At 55.8% G+C, this 18,321-nt stretch overlaps 5 protein-coding genes across 6 annotated transcripts; 2 read left to right on the forward strand and 3 right to left on the reverse strand.

The window, feature by feature from the left end:
* The first annotated feature begins 829 nt into the window (after positions 1–829).
* On the forward strand, positions 830–2,313 carry LOC131662793 (uncharacterized). The gene is made up of 3 exons (XM_058932721.1): positions 830–1,071; positions 1,451–1,647; positions 1,758–2,313. The coding sequence occupies exons 1-3, from the start codon at positions 897–899 to the stop codon at positions 1,947–1,949; spliced, it is 564 nt and encodes a 187-aa protein (XP_058788704.1). The 5' UTR covers positions 830–896; the 3' UTR covers positions 1,950–2,313.
* A 119-nt stretch (positions 2,314–2,432) lies between these two features.
* On the reverse strand, positions 2,433–4,061 carry LOC131662794 (insulin-like growth factor I). The gene has a single exon (XM_058932722.1). The coding sequence runs from the start codon at positions 3,929–3,931 to the stop codon at positions 3,575–3,577; it is 357 nt and encodes a 118-aa protein (XP_058788705.1). The 5' UTR covers positions 3,932–4,061; the 3' UTR covers positions 2,433–3,574.
* Positions 4,062–4,305: 244 nt separating this feature from the next.
* LOC131662791 (ras-related and estrogen-regulated growth inhibitor-like) lies at positions 4,306–13,830 on the forward strand. Of its 2 annotated transcripts, none has more exons than XM_058932718.1 (3): positions 4,306–5,913; positions 12,348–12,769; positions 13,436–13,830. In XM_058932718.1, the coding sequence occupies exons 1-3, from the start codon at positions 5,895–5,897 to the stop codon at positions 13,631–13,633; spliced, it is 639 nt and encodes a 212-aa protein (XP_058788701.1). In that variant the 5' UTR covers positions 4,306–5,894; the 3' UTR covers positions 13,634–13,830. The 2 variants fall into 2 exon arrangements, with proteins under 2 accessions (XP_058788701.1, XP_058788700.1); XM_058932717.1 differs by lacking the exon at positions 4,306–5,913 and adding an exon at positions 10,074–11,795.
* A 160-nt stretch (positions 13,831–13,990) lies between these two features.
* LOC131662790 (Bardet-Biedl syndrome 2 protein homolog) lies at positions 13,991–16,788 on the reverse strand. The gene is made up of 9 exons (XM_058932716.1): positions 16,564–16,788; positions 16,069–16,377; positions 15,815–16,006; positions 15,529–15,751; positions 15,254–15,465; positions 14,911–15,186; positions 14,491–14,803; positions 14,172–14,426; positions 13,991–14,094 (listed from the first exon to the last, which is right to left on the reverse strand). Exons 1-9 carry the CDS (start codon positions 16,786–16,788, stop codon positions 14,000–14,002), a joined length of 2,100 nt encoding a protein of 699 aa, XP_058788699.1. The 3' UTR covers positions 13,991–13,999.
* Positions 16,789–16,976: 188 nt separating this feature from the next.
* On the reverse strand, positions 16,977–18,252 carry LOC131662792 (ER membrane protein complex subunit 10). The gene is made up of 4 exons (XM_058932719.1): positions 18,031–18,252; positions 17,676–17,939; positions 17,332–17,598; positions 16,977–17,253 (listed from the first exon to the last, which is right to left on the reverse strand). Exons 1-4 carry the CDS (start codon positions 18,088–18,090, stop codon positions 17,161–17,163), a joined length of 684 nt encoding a protein of 227 aa, XP_058788702.1. The 5' UTR covers positions 18,091–18,252; the 3' UTR covers positions 16,977–17,160.
* Positions 18,253–18,321: the final 69 nt, after the last annotated feature.

An 18,321-nucleotide genomic window follows, 5' to 3' on the forward strand; every position in this document is an offset into this window, starting at 1 on the left:
CCGCGCGCGAGTGGCCGACGCTCGACGAAGTGTCGCGGCCGGGTGCGTGCGTCGTCCGCGGCGTCGCTCGCTCATAATGCGGCCGCGCGACCGTGACGACACCGAGCGCAAGTATGTAGGCCACTCGCGCAGGTCGATCATAGTTTACCTCGCGTACGCGGCGCTTATCCGCCTCGAAATTCCGCGGCCTTTGTCCACGCGCGGCGATTCCGTCATCGGGAGCAAACATGCGAATCCACGAGCGACAGATTACGCGGCATTGCCCGGATTGCTGAGCGCTTAATAACGCTGGTGCGCGCGCGCGGCCTAACTGTCGACTAATCGACTGCGCGCGCAAAAATCATTGCCACGACGAGCCGGAACGTCGAGTCGCCGCGTGGCGCATGTATGGGGTGATGCTTCGTTCTTGTTCGTCCTTCGAGGCGACGATGAGAAACTACGCTGGAATCTGCGCGAACTGCAAAACAACATTTTTTTCCGACGCTCGTATCGGCAAAAATATTCGAACGATAACGCGGGTTGTTTTCGAGGCTCGAGCGGCGAGAGGCGGTCGCTCGAAAGGCACTGTAATGACAAAGCGCGGCGCCCGAAAACTCGAGGTCGGCGGCGGCGGCGGCGCGCGCGCGCAATTATCCGTGGCTCTCGGCGCGCTCCCCTGGGCGCTCGTTATCCTCGCGGCGGAACTAGTCCCGCGCGCCTGTCGAAGTCCTCGTCGACGCATTCCCGGGGCATGACGCCGCGACGGAGTAAAAGAAGAACGAGAAGAAAAAAAAATAGATTGCGAGACGGCAATTGCGACACGTAGGACGGATAAGAGCGCGAGCCGCGGACAATTGTTAAAAGCCGGCGGCTCGGGCGCGTGGAGACGCACTTTCGGTCCGTAAACCGCGTTCGCCATGTCACCGCGAGTCGTGCTCCGCCTCGCCGTCGTCCTCGCGACGATCGCCGCGCTGGCGCGGTTCTGCGCCGCCGACAAGTGCAAGAAGAAGATCCGGACGATCATCTACGACAGGTGCAACCTCCGCAGCAAGCGCAGCAGCCCGCTCCTCGACTCGTTCGGCGCCCTTCCAAGTACGCATCCTCGCCCGGCCCTTGCTTCCGCGCGCGCGTCGGATCCGATCTCGAGCGCGCTGTGGGAAAGCAGTCTGCTGGTGTCACTTTTTCATCCGCGCGCTTCGTTCGCTGACCAGCGATAGCGCTCGCTTATTTATAGCTTGCGCCTTTCATCGGCTCTCTTTGGTCACTTCTATTTTTCTGCGTGCTTCCCCAGTGCGCGCAAGAGAGAGAGAGAGAGAGAGAGAGAGAGAGAGAGAGAGAGAGAGAGTGCAGTTGAGACGATCGCCGAAAGAATAGCCCCCGCGCGTGCCCAAGCCAATCTCATCGGAATATTCCGAGCGTTAAGAAAATTCCGCGGTAGCGCGAGCTCTCAGGGTTTGGTGTTTCTGCGCAGGCGACAGGCAGCCGGGGCACGAGCACGCAGCCAAGCGCCAAATCATGTCGATCCACGAGATCTTCGTGGCGTCGAGGGTGCCGATCTACCGCCTGTCGTACCCGATCTACCCGAGGCACCAGTACGCGCCGCCTATTCCGGCCAGCAACGCCGACGTCTATCGGGTGCAGCCGCCGAGGGCCGAGTCCTTGCCGCAGGTACGTCGAACGCTCGTCCTGGAAGCTCAGCGCGTCCACGCGTCTCGGGGTGGCTTTCGCGTCCCGATAGCTCGGAGGCTTGGCGTTGATCGCGAGCGTCCTTGTTGCAGGAGAGCCACAGCGAGGTGGGCTTCGAGATGAGCTACGAGGAGATGGTCGAGCTGCTCGACGAGTTCTACGAGCGCATGCCGCGAGGCGCCAGGAGCCGCGAGGAGGTGCAGAAAGAGGTCTGGCCGCTGATCGAGCAGTGCTGCAAGGACATCGACCACTGCAAGATGAGAACGGACTGTCCCTTCAACTGACCCTCTGCCCTCGCAATTCCCCGGCTCGCCGACGTCGTTGCCACTCGACGCATATAACTTTGGACGCTGCATGCGTTCTCTCGTGGGCGCCACTATCGTCGCCTTATCGTGGCGAACATGTATTTATTGCTCTGTGTACATGCGCGAAAGAGACACGTGTCGCGGGCGTGCCTCAGCATCATCTCTCTCCGTCTGTCTGTCTGTCTGTCTGTCTCTCTTTCTCTCTCGCTGCTGTTCTGTGTGTAACCCCAATCTGGCGCTCGCTTGCACGGAGCGCCGCTGTAAATAAATATCGCAATTGTAAAAAAAAGCACATGTGTATGTCTACGAGACAAGTGTGCAACAATAAGAGGAATGCATAGTAGATGATTGTCGTTATTTTTAGCCCGCGAAAATTACACTCGCTACCCGCAATTATCTCTCGGTTGCGAGAAGAAGGAGGAGGAGGAGGAGGAGGAGGCAACAACCTCGTACTGCATATTATTATTACTTTCCTTTCTCTCTCTCTCTCTCTCTCTCTCTCTCTCTCTCTCTCTCTTTCCTTCGTTGGCGTAGTTGCCACGTAAGAGCCAGAGAGAAGAGATCGAGTCGCGAGCTTCAAGGTCCTTGCTGCCACGTAGGGAGGGGAGGGAAGAGCTTTCGAAACAACAACCAAACAACAACTCAAACACTGTGTAATTTTCATGCCTCTCGCATTTATATACTTTATTACCTTCTTGGCGTTGCGCTGGCTTGCCGACGCAGCGCAGCAAAAAATCTTAAGAGAATCGTAAGAAATCGATGCCGGTTTGTTACGCACACACGCTGTGTATATACAAGAAACGCGCACACTATATACATTGTTTGTCGAGAACTATACATAGTACTATCTATACTTTACATGCCATTTTTTGCTCTCTCGCATGCACACGCACACATACACACACATGCATCAGCTCTGTCGTTACATTATTAATCGATTATTGTAAAATATACACAAGATATATCACGTTTGCCTTAATCGAGAGTTAATACTAGTGAGATCATCGTCGGTCGACAAAGAGAGAAAAAAAGGGCGTGGGAGCGGGGCAAGAACGGATGAGATCGGCTCGCCACACTAGTCGCCGCGAGCTCCACGCGCCGATCCGACGGAGAGGGAACGAAATCGCAAGCGGAATGTTACATGTATCACATTGGCGCTGAAAGTACACTCGGACACTCGTACGCAGAGACACAATGCCGTTGTATCGAGTCCATTTTACATGTATATACTCGGGAGAGCGAGCGAGAGAGAAAGAGAGAGAGAGAGAGAGAGAGAGAGAGAGAGAGAGAGAGAGAGAGAGAGAGCTCGGGAACGTACAATCATATCTACACGTATTTTGCAGCGAACCTTTCGAAAGTTATCACTCTCTCGTCGTCGCGGTCTTTCCTCGCGTATCGCCGACGAGCAGCGGCGACGGCAGCGGCAGCAGTGCAACAAGACTTATTCGTGTCGTTTCGACTATACAAGACTAAATCACCGCTCGGCTTTCTCACTCTTGCGTCCTGCGCCATGGCCGGCAAGCTACGCGCTCGCCTCCTCGCCGCCTCGGGGGCGACACGGCGCCCCGACCTGGCCCCCCGCCCGCGCGGCCGGCGCGCGCGGCTCAGCCGGACTTGGAGGCGGGCTTGCAGTACTGCTCCATCTGCTCGAGGCTGCAGGCGTTGTAGCAGCACTCCTCGACGAGGCCGGGCCCGCTGGCGTGGCGCTCGACCTCGCCGCTGTTGCCGAAGGGCTCGTTGAAGCCGCGCTCCTTGCAGATCAGGTAGAGCGCGTCGCTGAGGTTCTTGGAGCAGAGGCGCACGGCACGCCGGTAGAAGCGCCGGTGCACGCTGTTCGCCTCGGCCTCGTGCCAGCTGAGCATCAGGCTGCCCAGCAGCAGCAGCATCAGGACCGTGGGCCAGCGCTCCAGCAGCCGCTGGCGCGCGGGGCACTTGCGCCGGGCGCTCGGCGCCGCTGCCATGCCGCGAGCTCTCGGGGTGAAGACCAGCGCAGCGACCTCTCGTCGAATCACCGGCCCGCTGCGCGACCACCACTGCTCATGCCCGACTCGAGAGCGAACAGCGCCGCCCACGACGGCCGAGAGGAGACTGAGCCGGGCCGCCGCCGCGGCCCGCCGCTTCTTTCGATTCGCGCGGCGGCCGGCGCGCGCTTATCGCGCGGCCGCGCCGACCCCCTCCGCGGGCCGCGCTGCCGGCCGCCGATCGCGCCCGCGGCCGCGCTCGCCGCCGCCGCCGCCGCCGCCGCCGCCGCCGCCGCCGCCGATTTCGACGGCGCGCGACCGGCGCGCTTTTCGGCCCGCGGGGTCCTGCGGCGAGGCGCTCGGCGCGCGCGGCTGGTGGTGCGCGCCGGCGAGCGCTTGTCCTCGTTTCCTCCCTCGGGCCGTCCTCCCCCGACGCCGCCGACGCGCCGGCCTATCGCGGTGAGTGATTGACGATGCTATTATTAGGCCGGCGGACGCGGGGGAGGCTCCCCATTCCGGCTCGGCTCTCTCGCGTGGACTCGCGCTCGTGGCCGACCTATTTCCGACTCTCTCTCCCGGCGGCTGCGCCTGCGATCGCTCTATCGCCGGCGGAGCCGGAGCGCGCCGTTTGCACGTGGCTGCGCGCCCGTCTGCGCCGCGGTCGGCGCTCGGCCAAGGCCTTGTCCCGTGGCCGTCAACCGCCGTCGGGCGACCGAGACAGCTCGCCGCTTCCTCGACGGGCGCACGAGACGCGCTCCTGCGGACCAGCGACGGTCACGCGGCGCGCGTGTGCGCGTGCGTCGGCGAATCGGTCAAGTCCGGGGCTAACGACTATATTTAGCATTGTTTACTCGAGCGCTCGATCGACAGCTGGCAGCGCGTTTCTAGGCCGAAAAACAGACCTCGATGGAACTCACCCGCCGGTTACGCTACGCGTTTCGGAATGCGCGATAACGGCTGAGCTGTCGTCTCGCGCGTCGCCCGGATGCGCGTCGGAATCGCCGACCGCTCTACCTGCGTCAATTGCCGAGGCATCTCGCGCGGGCACGCGCGTCTCACGCCGACTCGTATCTGCCGATTTGGCGCGCGCGCGCGATCGCGTCGGCACGTCCGTGCCGCACGTACCGGCAGATAGCGACGGAGCGGCGCGCGTCCCTTTCGCCTTCGTCCCGCGTGCGCGTTGCGGGCGCGGCTCCGGGCGACGAGCCGAACGAGGAGCCGCGAAACGAGCCCTCGGGCTCGAGTGACGCGCAGCAGGATCACGGGCCACGCCGCCGCGCGCCGCATCGAGATCAGCCGTCGGCCGCGCCAGCCACGTTTTGTAGAACGAAATAGATTGATGGCATTGTTTATTCGACTATAGACGTCTCAGTCCAATTAGCGGCGGCGAGTGGCGCAACGAGCAATTAGTCAACGATGCGCGCGGGCGATAACCGCGCCTATTTTCGGCGATCGCCGGAAAAGAATCCGCCGCCCGCGACGATAAGTCGCACGTTCGCGGCCGGCGCACGCGGCGCGCGCGTTCTGCCTCGCCTCTGGTTTTGGCACACTTCTCTTATCTGTTTTTCGCGGCACGCTGCTAGGCCTCGCCTCGCGTCGCGCGCGATCTCGCCGATCCGCTTTGCGCAACCCTCTTCCGAACGCAGACGGCGAAAAGGCGCTCCGCGGGAGGAGAGCGCGGCGGGCTCGCGGCGGTACGGGCGCACGGCCACGATAAGGGTCTCCCGCGTGCACATCGGACGCCTTATCCGCGAGCGACGATTGCACGCCACGAGCGCGATAATAGGGCCAACGTCTGGACGAGAGCGAACGTCACGCCGCGTAGTCATGTAGTGCCGAGTCGATTAATCGCTACCCGAGCGAGGCGCGGCGAAACTTGTGCAGTCGATCGCGATTTCGTTACAACGCTTGGCGCTTCTCGCTGTTGTTGCTGCTGCTGCTGCCGTCGCCGTCGCTACTGCTGATGTTGCTGCTCAACCGAGGTAAGTCTTACCGCGCATCCGTGTACCGAGATCGGTAAGTAATATTTGATTATCGCAGTCGTACCGGCTCGTTTCACAGCGAGAGCGAAAGAAAGACGGCCCTTGACAGTAGTGATACTTTCGCTCGCAGCTCGCCTCATCAACGATGTATGACCGTGTACGCTTATTATCGAGCTTGCACGGTATGTTTCGTCCAATCACCGAAGGAGTAAATACCTCGACCGCGTCGACGTTCCCTCGGCTCTGTTTCGCGCTACTGTGAATTCGCGATCGATGCGCTCGTTTGTTGATCGCAGCGCCGGCTTTCGTCGCGCGAGCCTCGAACATAGTTGGCATCGGCGATGAAGCCGTGGAAAGCACTCGGGCGATACCGATTGCAGAGCCCAATTGGCCCCGAGTCCGGCATTTCGCTCCCTTTGCTCTTCACCGACGCTCTCGGCCTCATCGTTCGCGCTCATTTGGAGCTTCGGTGGGCGACTTTGTAATGTCGCTCACGACAGATAAGCCGCCTGTCTGCGCGAGTCGCCGCATGTGCATGAGCTAGTTCCAAATAGGCTAAAAAACCTGCCAGATAGGCCGAGACGCGACAAGTAAACAGTTATTTGGTAAACAGCGCCGATAACAGGCGTATCGTGGTCGTCGAGAAATAAGCGCTTCGCGAGCGGAAAAAAGAGTACATCTGGATCGGCGATTCTAACGCATCCCTAAGAGAGCGAAGCGCGAAAGACGAGTCGGCTGGCTTTCGCAAATCGTGGTCGCGCGCGCCGCTGTTGCACCTTGCACTGACAGGTCGCGCGGCGCTTGATCGCGTTTAATTGCTAAAATCGATTATCGGTCGATTCCACCGTCGTCGTTCGCACGAGCCCTCTCTCCACTGCCATTTCCCGCGGGAACAGCGGCCTCCTCGGCCGTACGTCGATTCGTTTTTGGCCCGCTCACCTGCCGATTTTTTTTTTGCCTTTTGCACCGAGGCCGCGCTGCACTGCGCCCCAAAACCAATTGCTGCGCTGAGGAAACGAGAGAAGAAAAAAAACCCATCGATCGCCGCAACCTTGCGCGCCTCGCCGACGAGAATAACACACAATTTAAAGTATGTAACAACAATGATAATTCGGTATCTCGAGCGAGAGCGGTTGAGAGCATCGAAGCTATCTCCGGCGATAAACTTGCAAATTACTTATGCCGAGTCGCACTTGGCGAACGTCAGTCTAGCTACAATGATATCGGCAACAGAGTAGCACTGTCGGTCGTCGCGATCTCGAACGTGGGCGCTCGAGCGCGCCTCGGTGAGCGTCTGATCGAAATCGCTTGTCAACTACTTGCAGGTGATGCGCGGGCTTTCCATGCCTCGCGAACGCTACGTCGCGTCGCTCTCTCTCTCTCTCTCTCTCTCTCTCTCTCTCTCTCTCTCTCTCTCTCTCTCTCTCTCTCTCTTTCGTTCTCTGTGTCGCTACGAACAAAGGGATCGGTAACCAAAAAGCAAACCTCGCAAAGGACCGAAGAAAGGCTCTCGTCCGCGGCGCGATTGTGCGCCCGCCTCGTATTTTTAGTACCACGTAATCGGCACCGAGGGGTTCTCGACCACTTGGATGTGCAATATCGCGAGCAAAGGTCGATTAGCGATCGAGACCAACCTAGCGTCCAACCAATCGATACTTCTCGAGCGACGACGATTGCGCACTGCCACCACGGAGTTCCGTTGCTTCCGTTAACCGACGCGTTTCGCGTACCCGCGTACACGTCCGTTATCAGCCTGTATGCTCGGCGAACCTATCTGTCGTATCACCGAAGAAAAAAAAAAAGGAAAGCAAAAGACAAGTGGCGCCTGTCGCTAGAGGGGTAATAGCAGCGTACAAGCCTGTTGTTTTCGATTCCGACAGCTCCGATTGTGGAGAAATCATCGACGCGGCTGTCTCTTGGAATTCTAGCTTTATCGTCTCGTCGTCTATTACTTGTAAACTTCACGGTCTTAGCTCCTGATTCGCCTTTATCTTGGAAGTGAGCGCTGCACTTTGACGATGCCTATTTATTCTTAGCTCGTTACCCGTCAATCCAATGGCAAAGTGCTTGCAATTATGGTAGTCGGGTTCTCTTGCACTCCGCCTACTGTTATCTTTGCATTTGATTCGCCGCTTTCCGGCCTAGCCGTCTTGGTCACTTCACCCGATGTGTCTCTCAAATTTCAAACATTGACAAAATAGATATCGAGAGCACTGCCACGGCATCGAAATTCTCGTAACTGTTCTCACACTTGATATAGTTCATTTCAGAAACTTGTCGGATACAGACTTGAACGAACGCAAAGTGTTCTACCGGGAAATCACATGCATTATCTGTTTCGCTTCTAGATCAAGTTTTCGAAAACGGATTATAGTTGATATATCGTAGAAGCGTCGCTATAAACCCGACGTACCTCGCATTCGATTCCAAGTATCGTTGCCGATCGAAGTGTGGCCGAGGGGTCGCTTGCGTTCCACCCCGAACGTCCGATAAGGTCGCATTTTCAGCAAGGGAGCCGACGAGCTCGATATCGCGAGCGACGATAATAGCGGCGCGTGCGCTCGCTCGCCCGTGACCGCGGAGAGATACGGTGGATAAACGCGCGATCGGCATCTGGCCCGTTGTCTCGAGCGGCGAATAGGCGCGTCCCGATCCAGATCGCCGAGAGTAGACACGCCCGCGCACGGCAGCGAGTCCTCTCGCGGCTCCGAGTCGGCGCTCGAGCGATAACCCCGCGCGGAGGCGCATCCCCCTTCGAGCGCGCCGCCGGTTTTTATATCGCTGTCGCTCGAGCGAGCGACAAAAAAGACGATGCATGCGTGAACGCGCGCGCGCGCGCATCCTCCACCCGCCCGCCTCACCCCTCTCCACCCCGACAAATCGTTATCGCCGAGCAGTATCGCCGGTTACAAATTCGAGGCTAATTAGTTTTAATTACGATTACTGTGCGTGACTGAGTTTAATTTGTGCGTGCACGCGTTTCGACGCTCCCGCGCAGACAGAGGGACGCGATTGATTGTTTACGCCCCGCGTATTAACGAGTCGGCGCGCAGATAAGGATAGCCAACATCTGGGAAACAGATTGCGCGTGTATTTTGAGCGGCGTGTGCTGTTTGTCGGCTCTGCTCGCGCGGGGATGCGCGGCCGAGTTATCGCTTTCGGAGAGCCGCCGAATTGGACAGGTCAGCGAATGGCGAGAGTTTGGTGCGCTCGCCGGTGCCGAAGGGAAGCCGCGTTTCATAAACGACAACCTTTTCAGCGCGAACGCCCCCCCCCCCCTCTTTCTCTCTTTCTCGGCACAGCCGAGTCTCGCGATTGACTCGCGACGTCGCTGTCGTCGTCGAGCCGCGTAAATAACCGCGATTAATTAGCCGGAGCTCTCGCTGTAATCGTGGCGACGATAGCGTGCTCTTGAACTTTTTCGTTTGCACGATTTCGCGGAATCGTTGGCACTTTTCGATCGCAAAAAAATATTAGATTACAAACGAAGCTTTCCTGGAATCGACTGCATTTCAATTTGTCACCGCGACACCTCGGCCGAAATAGCCAAGATGTGACCAGCCGCCTCGGTTCGATTGTCGTCGGCCTGCGAAAGTAACCGAACGTATTTTCGTTCACGGACGCGGAAGCGTTTTTTTCACGGCGTTTTATCGAGCATTCCGAACGGCATCGCGATGTACGTGTTCGGAAACAAATGCAGCTTGCAACACGTCAAACGAGAGATAAAAAGGAGTGTAAAATTCAATTATACTATACGCGGGCTAATCGCTCGTCGCTCGTCATTATTGTTTCCAAAGCGCGCGATGTCTCGCGGGTATTTTTCTCGCGTTAATTGCTGATGTGATCGTCAAACGAGCTCGAAGCATTTATTTTTTGAGAGGGAGAGTGAGAGAGAGAGAGAGAGAGAGAGAAAAAGGCAAAAAATACGGCGATTACTCTTATCGCGCTATTCCACCGGATCGTAAAGTGCACATTTTTATCACCTTGGTTTCGTCGATGAATCCAATCGTGCACTCGCATCTTTCGCTCATATGCATCAGGACCCTTCGAGTTGGCTCGCGCAGGCAAGAGTGAGAGAGAGAGAGAGAGAGAGAGAGAGAGAGAGAGAGAGAGAGAGAGAGAGAGAGAGAGAGAGAGAGAGAGAGAGAGAGAGAGAGAGAGACAAACAGAGAGTCGAAAGTTTTCCACGTCGCGTATATCGTTCGGTAAGCGAGATAAAGCGCCGCGCGAGCGCGAAGGAATATCCATTCTTTTTTCATCTAAAAATAACCGCGTGCGACTGGCGCTTTTTCTTAATTGCGAATCGTTTTTAGATCTGCGCGTCGCGCTATCAGCGGTAAACAATTTTTTCGCGCCGTCGCCCGCACCGTGCACGCGCTGACTCCTCGTCTGACCGATAAACGTTTGAACTACTGCCTCGGTTATTTTCGGTCTAGAGCTCCGCGCGTCGACGACAAATTGTTGGAGCGCGCACGTAATCTCCGACCCGCACTCGCGCTAATTGATATCCCTGTACGACGACGCGACTATGCTTGCCGTTGTTGTTGTTATGACGATTTGACTAATCAATAATTGCCTCTTACCAATGACCAAGCAACGACGACCAAAGATGACAGATCAGCGATATAGATTCTCCGCGTATTTTTCTCCGGTTATGCAAGCTGCCAATAAGATACTTAGCCCAGGACACTCTTATCAATTTGAAAACAAATTATTGCGTATCTCGCGGCTTCACCGTTTACAGTAAACAACGCCGCATCAGCAAAACAAAATGTCCAATCGACTCGATGTTACGGTCCATCTAAGCGTGAACGAGGAATCCTGCCCCGAACGGACAGAGAATAAAGTAGAGCGGCCGAAAGGTGAGGGGGACCGAAGAGAAAGTTGAAGCTCGATCGTTACTTGTTATGGTATATATCTGGGTCAGTCGCCGTCAACTGCGCTCTTGCGCGAGTATACGCAAATCGGCGCGGCAGTCTATGCCGATCGAGCTCGCGCAATAATAACGATCGATAAGGTACTTTTCGCTGTGTCCGCAAAATGTAGCTGGCGCGCTCGCCGAGCGACTGGCGACAGTCGACAGCGCCTCTCTTTCTGAAAAGAGCGAAAGCGAGGAAAAAGAGGCGAACGCGATAGGTCGCGCCCGCACGGGAAAACTTTCCTCGGGCGATAATCGAGCGAGGCGCGCGTCGCCGGCGTAAACACACGCATAAAGCGCGCATCCCTTGCGCTGTTGTTTTGACGGGCACGCGACTCGTCGCCGCGCGAGCCGAGGCCAAACAATCGCGCGCGACGCGTCCGCGGCTGCAGCGGGCGCTGATTAAGCTCTGGCGCGCGATTATCCGCGTCGGCCGCGGAGCCGCGCGCGGCTGTTGTTGTCGCCGGCCGAGCGGCGAATCCTTAATTGAGTTTGAGGCTTGTTTGCCGGCGGCGCGCCAAGCGGAAAAACTATTGGACGCTCGAACGCGATCGAGGTCGCACGCCCGATCGAAGTCCGCGCTCTGTTTTTCCGCGGCGAATCGCCACTCCAGCGACGGCGCGCCGATCGAAGCGCAACGCGCAACGGCCGCGACAGCTCGCAGGCCCTCTTCTCGCCCGCGGCCACGGAACTGATCGACCCCTTCCGCGGCAATTAAAAGCCCATCGACGCGTCTCCAGCCGTCGCGTTCGCTCGACGTCGCGCGGCCGCCTCGTGAATATGCAAAGCGGGCGAGCGGCGTGCGGCGCGGCGGCCTCGGAGCCGCCGGGCGTTCAGTTTCCAGCGGAGCGCGGGCTCGGCATGCAGGGTTGCGGAGGCGGCAGTCGGCAGTTCGGCTCTGGCGGCAAGGCTCCGCGAGTGGTGCGGGTGGTGCTTCTGGGCCAGCCAGGAGTCGGCAAGACGGGTCAGTGCAGCGTCTCTCGGCTATCGCGTCTCGTCCTCGGGGAAACTTACCCGCTGACTCATCGCTCGCGCATGTAAACACCGTGCGCAGCTTCTTCTCCTCGGAGGTCTGCCCCCGTGAAAGAAATTCAGATTGCCGCGCTATCGCGTATCGCTGCCAGCGCCTCGCGCTCTCTTTCTCGGCTCGCCTGCGAAATAAGAAATAGATCGCGTTGCGCAATGTTTGTAAACGGCGCGCGAGGGGCGGCTATTCCGCGCGCGATCGGCGCGGGCGAAAATGGAGAAGAAAAAACGCCGGCAATTGCATAATTGCGAGCGTTGCGCAACGCCTATTGCTCGGCTCGCGCGCGTCTTTTGCGAGCGCACTGTGTCGAGCTTGCGCTCTTGTGCGCGAGCCGCTTTTCGCGGGACGGAGTGCTCGGCAACCTTTGCTATTCGTCGCTCGCGGCTCTCTTGCCGGTCTGTTGTAACGGCGCGCGGCTTCTTTTCGAGCGCATAAGTATGTCGATACACGTCTCGCGACTGTAATGCTCCAAATGGGAATTGCCTTCAGCGATAGCAGTGCGTTTCGCGACGCGTCGCTACATCGGCGAGTACGACTGCACGGTAGAACGTCTCTACCGGGTGGACGGCCCGTCGGTGACCAGCTGGGAACTGGTGGATCCACCAGGCGATCCGACGCAGCCGCCGAGCGAGTCGAAGCTTCGCTGGGCCGACGCGGTGCTGCTGGTCTACTCGGTGACCGATCGCGTGAGCTTCGACGAGACCTGGCGGCTGCGCTTTCTGCTCAACCAGGCGCGCAAAGCCAGCAAGAAGCTGCCCCACCCCGTCGTGCTGCTCGTCGGCAACAAGACCGACCTGGCCGGTCCGCCCGACGGCGACAGGATGGTTTCCACGGCCGAGGGACAGCGCAGAGCGATAGACATCGAGGCGCAGGCCTTCCACGAGATTTCCGCCAGGGAATCGCTCGAGCAGGTGACAGCGAACACTTCCGCGGCTAGTTTTTTTTTATCGGCATCGAGAGAGAGAGAGAGAGAGAGAGAGAGAGAGAGAGAGAGAGAAGCGGATCGACGCGCGCGGAGGACGCGACGATGGTGAAAGTTTCCGAAAACGATAAGTATGTAGGCTGAGCAAAAATCGACGTTTCGTGATTAATATTCGACGCGATGAGCGGCTGCCTCGTAACCGACGCAACCTTCGAACAATTCGTGCACGAACGAAAAAAGAACAAGAAGGAACTTTATCTCTTTTCGTTTCTCTGTTTTCTTTTCAAGGCACTCGACAACTAATTACTCGACAATTTTTTTTTGTTCTGTTATACGCGCGCATTGATAGCGAACTTAATAATATACACTTATACGCACGATAAAGTTATAATTATAACAGTGCGGAGATTACGAAACTTTCTAATCTCAACTCGCGTAGCTCGCGCAGCGCGCGTCGGGAATCACTAGTCGAGAGGAAGAGAGGAAAAAAGTGAGCCGCAGCGTCTTGACGCCGCGCTGCGCGTGCTGATTTTTCCAAGCGCATGTTTACCCGTGCGGTAGTCAAGAAACAATGTCATGGCGTTGCCGCGTGATCACTCCCTCGACTCGTCAACAAAATATCGCGACCGAGTCTCGAGCGTCTCCTGTTTCGCAGGTCACGTCGGTGTTCGTCAGCGTGGCGAGACTGGTGCTCGTGGCGCAAAGCGGCGACGAGAGGCACGTGGCTGGTGCTCTGCCGTTTCGGCTGCGAGCTTCCACGGACGGTAGCATCGACGCCAGGAGAAGGCCCAGCATCCAGCAGCCTCTGTCGAAAAGACGATTGAGTATCTCCGTCAGGGGAGCGCCCCACTAGGCTCGCTCGTACGCCACGCGCAGTACGAATTCTGACGATTTTTATGGTTCGCGCATTTTCGTGTTTTACCTTAGCACACAGTATCGATCTTAGATGAAGCGGTATTAAGTATTTACAAGCCGTAAATGCCAATAGCTTAGTATTTGTGTTCAATTGGAGACTGCATTATTGGTAATAAACTTATTTTAATAAAAAAATCTGATTTTTATTTTATAACGTTATGACTTACATGTATTTGTGCATTCTAATTATAATGATGTGTTTTGTAAAAATGTTGATTGATCGTATTGCGTTACTTTGTCAATGATTCAGTCAAAATTACCTTTCGACCATAAAAATGTCCAAGCGTGCGGATAAGTGAAATCCTCAACCATGCCTCATAGCCAGGGCTAGAGCTTTGCCATTCTCTTCCTTGATGGCTGTTCTGCAGCGCTGTACACAATTCGTAGCTGCTTTGCCAACTGTAACGGACGATATTGTGACTATCGGATTTGCTTATACGGTCAAGTGATTTCCACTTGCACGGATTAAAATAAACCTCGCAGACGCGACGCATTCTGAACACCGAGGTTGAGCTCCTTGAGCACGGCGACGAGTTCGGCGAAGCTTTTCGAGCGAATCTCGTGGTCTCTGATCAAATCCGAGTTGACGGCTTTGAGCTGGTTGAGTCGGCGTCTCATCCCCTCGATGTTTTCGATTAGCCTTGCATCTTCCAGTCGGATCACCAGGTTTTTCACGAGACTCGAGCTGCCCGCGTTCTCGGCCTGCAGCCGAGCTTCCACCTCCTTGTAACCTGCGAGCCAGAGAGGACGCGACGTTGAGCGAGCCCGAAAGAGGACAACCGGTCGGCGGCGCACCTCGGAACTTGTCCAGGGCGTCGCGCATGCGTTGCTCCTCGGCGGGAAACTTGGCCTCGGAGCTGAGCTCCCTGATGCCGAGGTAGACGGCCAGCGACTGCACGACGTCGCCGGCGAACAACGGGTCCTCGGTGCGCAGGCTCAGCCTGCCCGTGGGGTCCACCTCGAGGTTGTGCACCTTCTGATCGCGCAAGCCACGCAGCCAGATCTCCAGACTGCCCGCTTCCGGGCCTATGTCCACCACTTGGATCTCCGTGGAAAGGATGAGGCTCTGATTGAGCCAGAGCGCCACTCGCTGGGCTCGCTCGGCTATCTGCGATTTTCAGGCGATCGCGGACGGGCGAGCTTTCGATTACTTATTACTTATTACAGACGCGCGCCCGGGATCTCGTCGCTATCGGCGTTAGCGGGAGCTTTCACCTCCGTAGTCACGCCGCATTCCTTGAAGCTGTCCGGCAGGTCGGTTGGCTTCGGGATCACCTCGTACATGCAGAACTGCGCCAACTGGTGCGTCAGCTCCAGCACCATCATCAGATCCGAGTTGGCAGCGCCCACGCAAGTCTTCACGTGAATGTCGATGGGGCCGTTCCTCGGGAAATACAGGGGGATCTCGAGCTCGCCCTGGGGTTTCGGCGGATGGGTCACCAAGCTCTCGCCCTCGAAAATGCCCTCGGCGAACACCATTGCGTAGTGAATCTGCAAAGCGACACTGCTCGTAGCGTCGGACGAGCGACGGCCGGCAGATGGGCCAATGAAAACGCACGAGCAATCCGGGTCCCGAGGCCAAGCCGAGACGAACAGCACCGCGGGCAGAGGCTATGCTGATCGCCAGTTTCGAGCCGACGAAGTAGTTGGACTCGGAGATGCTGCGCTGCCGCAGCTCCATGAGCAAGGATTGCTTCTTGGCCATCAGCTCGCGATACGCGTCCCCTGGCTCGGCGGACTCGAGCACCGAGCCCATCGCGTATCCTCGCACTCCAATCAGAGATCCACGGTCGTGCGTTTTATTACGTCAGTGATTTTCAACGCCGAACGTACCTTCTCCCGCGACCGTGACGACGACGAGGTCGGCTCTGCCGGTTCTACGGTAGTCGGCTTCGACGAGTCCGGCGATCGACGACGTCAACTGCAGCTTGAAAATCACCTGCCCGTTCGAGATGAGTCGGCCGTCGACTTTGCCGCTGCTCCAGCCCGTCACAAGCTCCATCGCGCCGTTGCCGTTCAAGTCGAAAGCTCGCAGCGAGATCACCCTGTGCTTCGACTGCAAGTTTTGCGTGTGCCGCTGTCAGGACGCTGCAGTGAAACGCGAGCAACCGCAGCTCACCTTGATTCGCCAGAGTATGTGCCCGGAGTCGTACACGCCCACGGTACCGTTTCCATCTAGGCGAGTCGCGTAGGCGAACTGGCGCTGCGCCAGTGCGAGCAGCTGGACCACCGATGCGTTCTCCATCGTTTCCCACAGCACCGCGTCCTGCCTCTGTACCTTTATGCCGAAGTCCGACGTGCCTGACAACAGCTTCACGCCGCAGGCGTTAGCCACGACGAGCGATCGATCGTGCGACAGCGCGTCGCGCTTACCTCGTCGTCGCCGTCGCCGTTAAAGTCAAAAAGCGCCAGAGCGCTGACTCTGTCCCTGGACACCGTCCAGAACACCTCTTCGCCCTGATAGTCCAACACGGTGATGGAGCAGTTCCCACCGATCACGGCTACTTGGTTGGGCAGCCAGCCCAGCTTTCCCACGGCGATGCAAAACGCGCCGTCGGCCAGCTCTTTGTAGAACAGATCGGCGTTATCCTCTACGTGGTACGCGAGCACGTGAGTGGCCGTGCCCACCAGGAGAACGTCTCGCTCGTCTTCGCCTAGACGCCCCGTGCACAGTGCTGTCACCTTTTGCGTCAATTGTTTTGTTAATGCTTATGACTCCGCGACGCTGTCGACATGTCTAGTGAACGAACAAGTTTTCTGCGCGTACGTCACCTGGCATTAATTGCCATCAAGAGAAATAGCAAAAGATGCTGTGCTGCTCGCAGATTCTCGCGAAAACTCTCGGGATTACGCGATATCGCAACAAACCTGTCGGCCGATCTGTAGCTCCGCGAGTTCTCCGACCCAGGACAGCCTTGTCTCCTCACCGAAAGATTGGCTCGGATTAGCGGCGGCGTCGCGATGCGGACTGTGCACCAGGACATTTCCGGCAGAGGTTGCAGCCGCGAGGCAGGCGTGCGAACCGTCAAACTTGCCGCAAGCCGTTAAACCCGGCTCCACGCGACGCTGCAGGTTCAACGAGAACGTCGCCATGATTGCTACTGTTGCTATAATACACCACCCTCGCCTAACGACAACCACCTGCCAGCTGTGCGCGACGTGCAATTATCGATCCGTACACGCGCAGGCGAGGCTCGTTTTAACTTTCAAGAGTAAACTTTTACTTTGCTCTACATATCCGGTAGTCTACGGTAAATAATTCGGCGTAGGCTAATTACGGTTTTTAATAGTTTTTTTTATTGGAACAATTAAATTTACATGATATCGCTTTGGATGAAACGCAAGTACAGTTGATGTGATCAATTGGAAATTTATGAATTTTTCCACACGATTTAACGTTCCATAATCGGTCGTCTTTGACAAGAAGATAAAAAAGTGGTGCACGTAGAAATAAACATGAGGTAGTTACTGACGCTGACCACCGCCACCACCAGGACCGTCAGGGTTTGTCGCCGATGTCAACGCAAAGAATATAATAGCTGGTACAATGTACATCCACTAAAAAAATCATAGCAAATTAAATGAAATTCTCTAGAAAATAAAAGCTTTCTTTCGGGAAAGTTTATTTTTGCTTACATATTTAGCAAAGAAAGATCTGTTATCCTTGACTTCTCCACTTTCCCTAGCCTGCTTTTCTCTTTCCAGTTTTTGAATGTATGTGGCAGTATCAGGTACAGGTCCACCATCCGGATACTGAACTTTAGTATCTGTAGTCCACATTTGAGTCATTGGACTTTCCACAGAACATGGACCTTTTGATACTAAATTCACTGCTACTGGCTCGGCTGAGCTATCAATCCATATATATAGTTTATCTTGCAAATTAGAACCTAATAAATGACACTGAAAATACACAAATGAAAATCAATATAGAAACAATAAAATTACATTTACAAAGAAAACATAAGGCAATAAATTACTGCTAAAACAGAGGAGAGGAAGGTAGTTTCACTTCCAGATGAAGTGCGTACAACTGCCTTCAATCTGTATTTACCACCATGCTCAGCAAGGTTGATTAACTTGTCAATATTTGCTTTACTATTTGCTGGTTGAACAACTATAGCAGCTCCACTTCTGATGCTGGAAATTGTAACATTTCCTCTTTCTGTATAATGAGGTACCGGGCTATCATCAAAGGAATGCCATAATCTCACCTGCAGCCAACCATCATAATCTAATTCACCCTAAAAAAGTTCAATTCATTTTTAAATACAAAAAAAAATCATGCAAGTTATATTCTATTACGTGGATATTGTTTAAGTTATTAATACGTACAGCTGATACGAACGGTGATAAAGACAAAAACACCAACACGGTTTTGTAAATTAAAGACATCTTAAATACTTAAACCTAAATTGACTTGTTTCTTTAGAAAAAGCTTTCGATTAACAATAAATTCATATTATTTAATGCAAATCGATGGTAACTTGTGCCGTTGTCACGATCTCACACTTTTCATATCTGGTTCGTTTGTGATTGTGAGGTTAAGTAAACGTGTTGTCATCTGATTAGACAGAGAAAGAAAGAAAATGAGCGCAAGTGCGCCATCTGAGCACTCTTGGATCA

Source organism: Phymastichus coffea, unplaced genomic scaffold (assembly GCF_024137745.1).
Source record: "Phymastichus coffea isolate CEN01 unplaced genomic scaffold, Cenicafe_Pcof_1.1 PCOF00028, whole genome shotgun sequence".
NCBI classification, from domain to species: Eukaryota; Metazoa; Arthropoda; class Insecta; order Hymenoptera; family Eulophidae; genus Phymastichus; species Phymastichus coffea.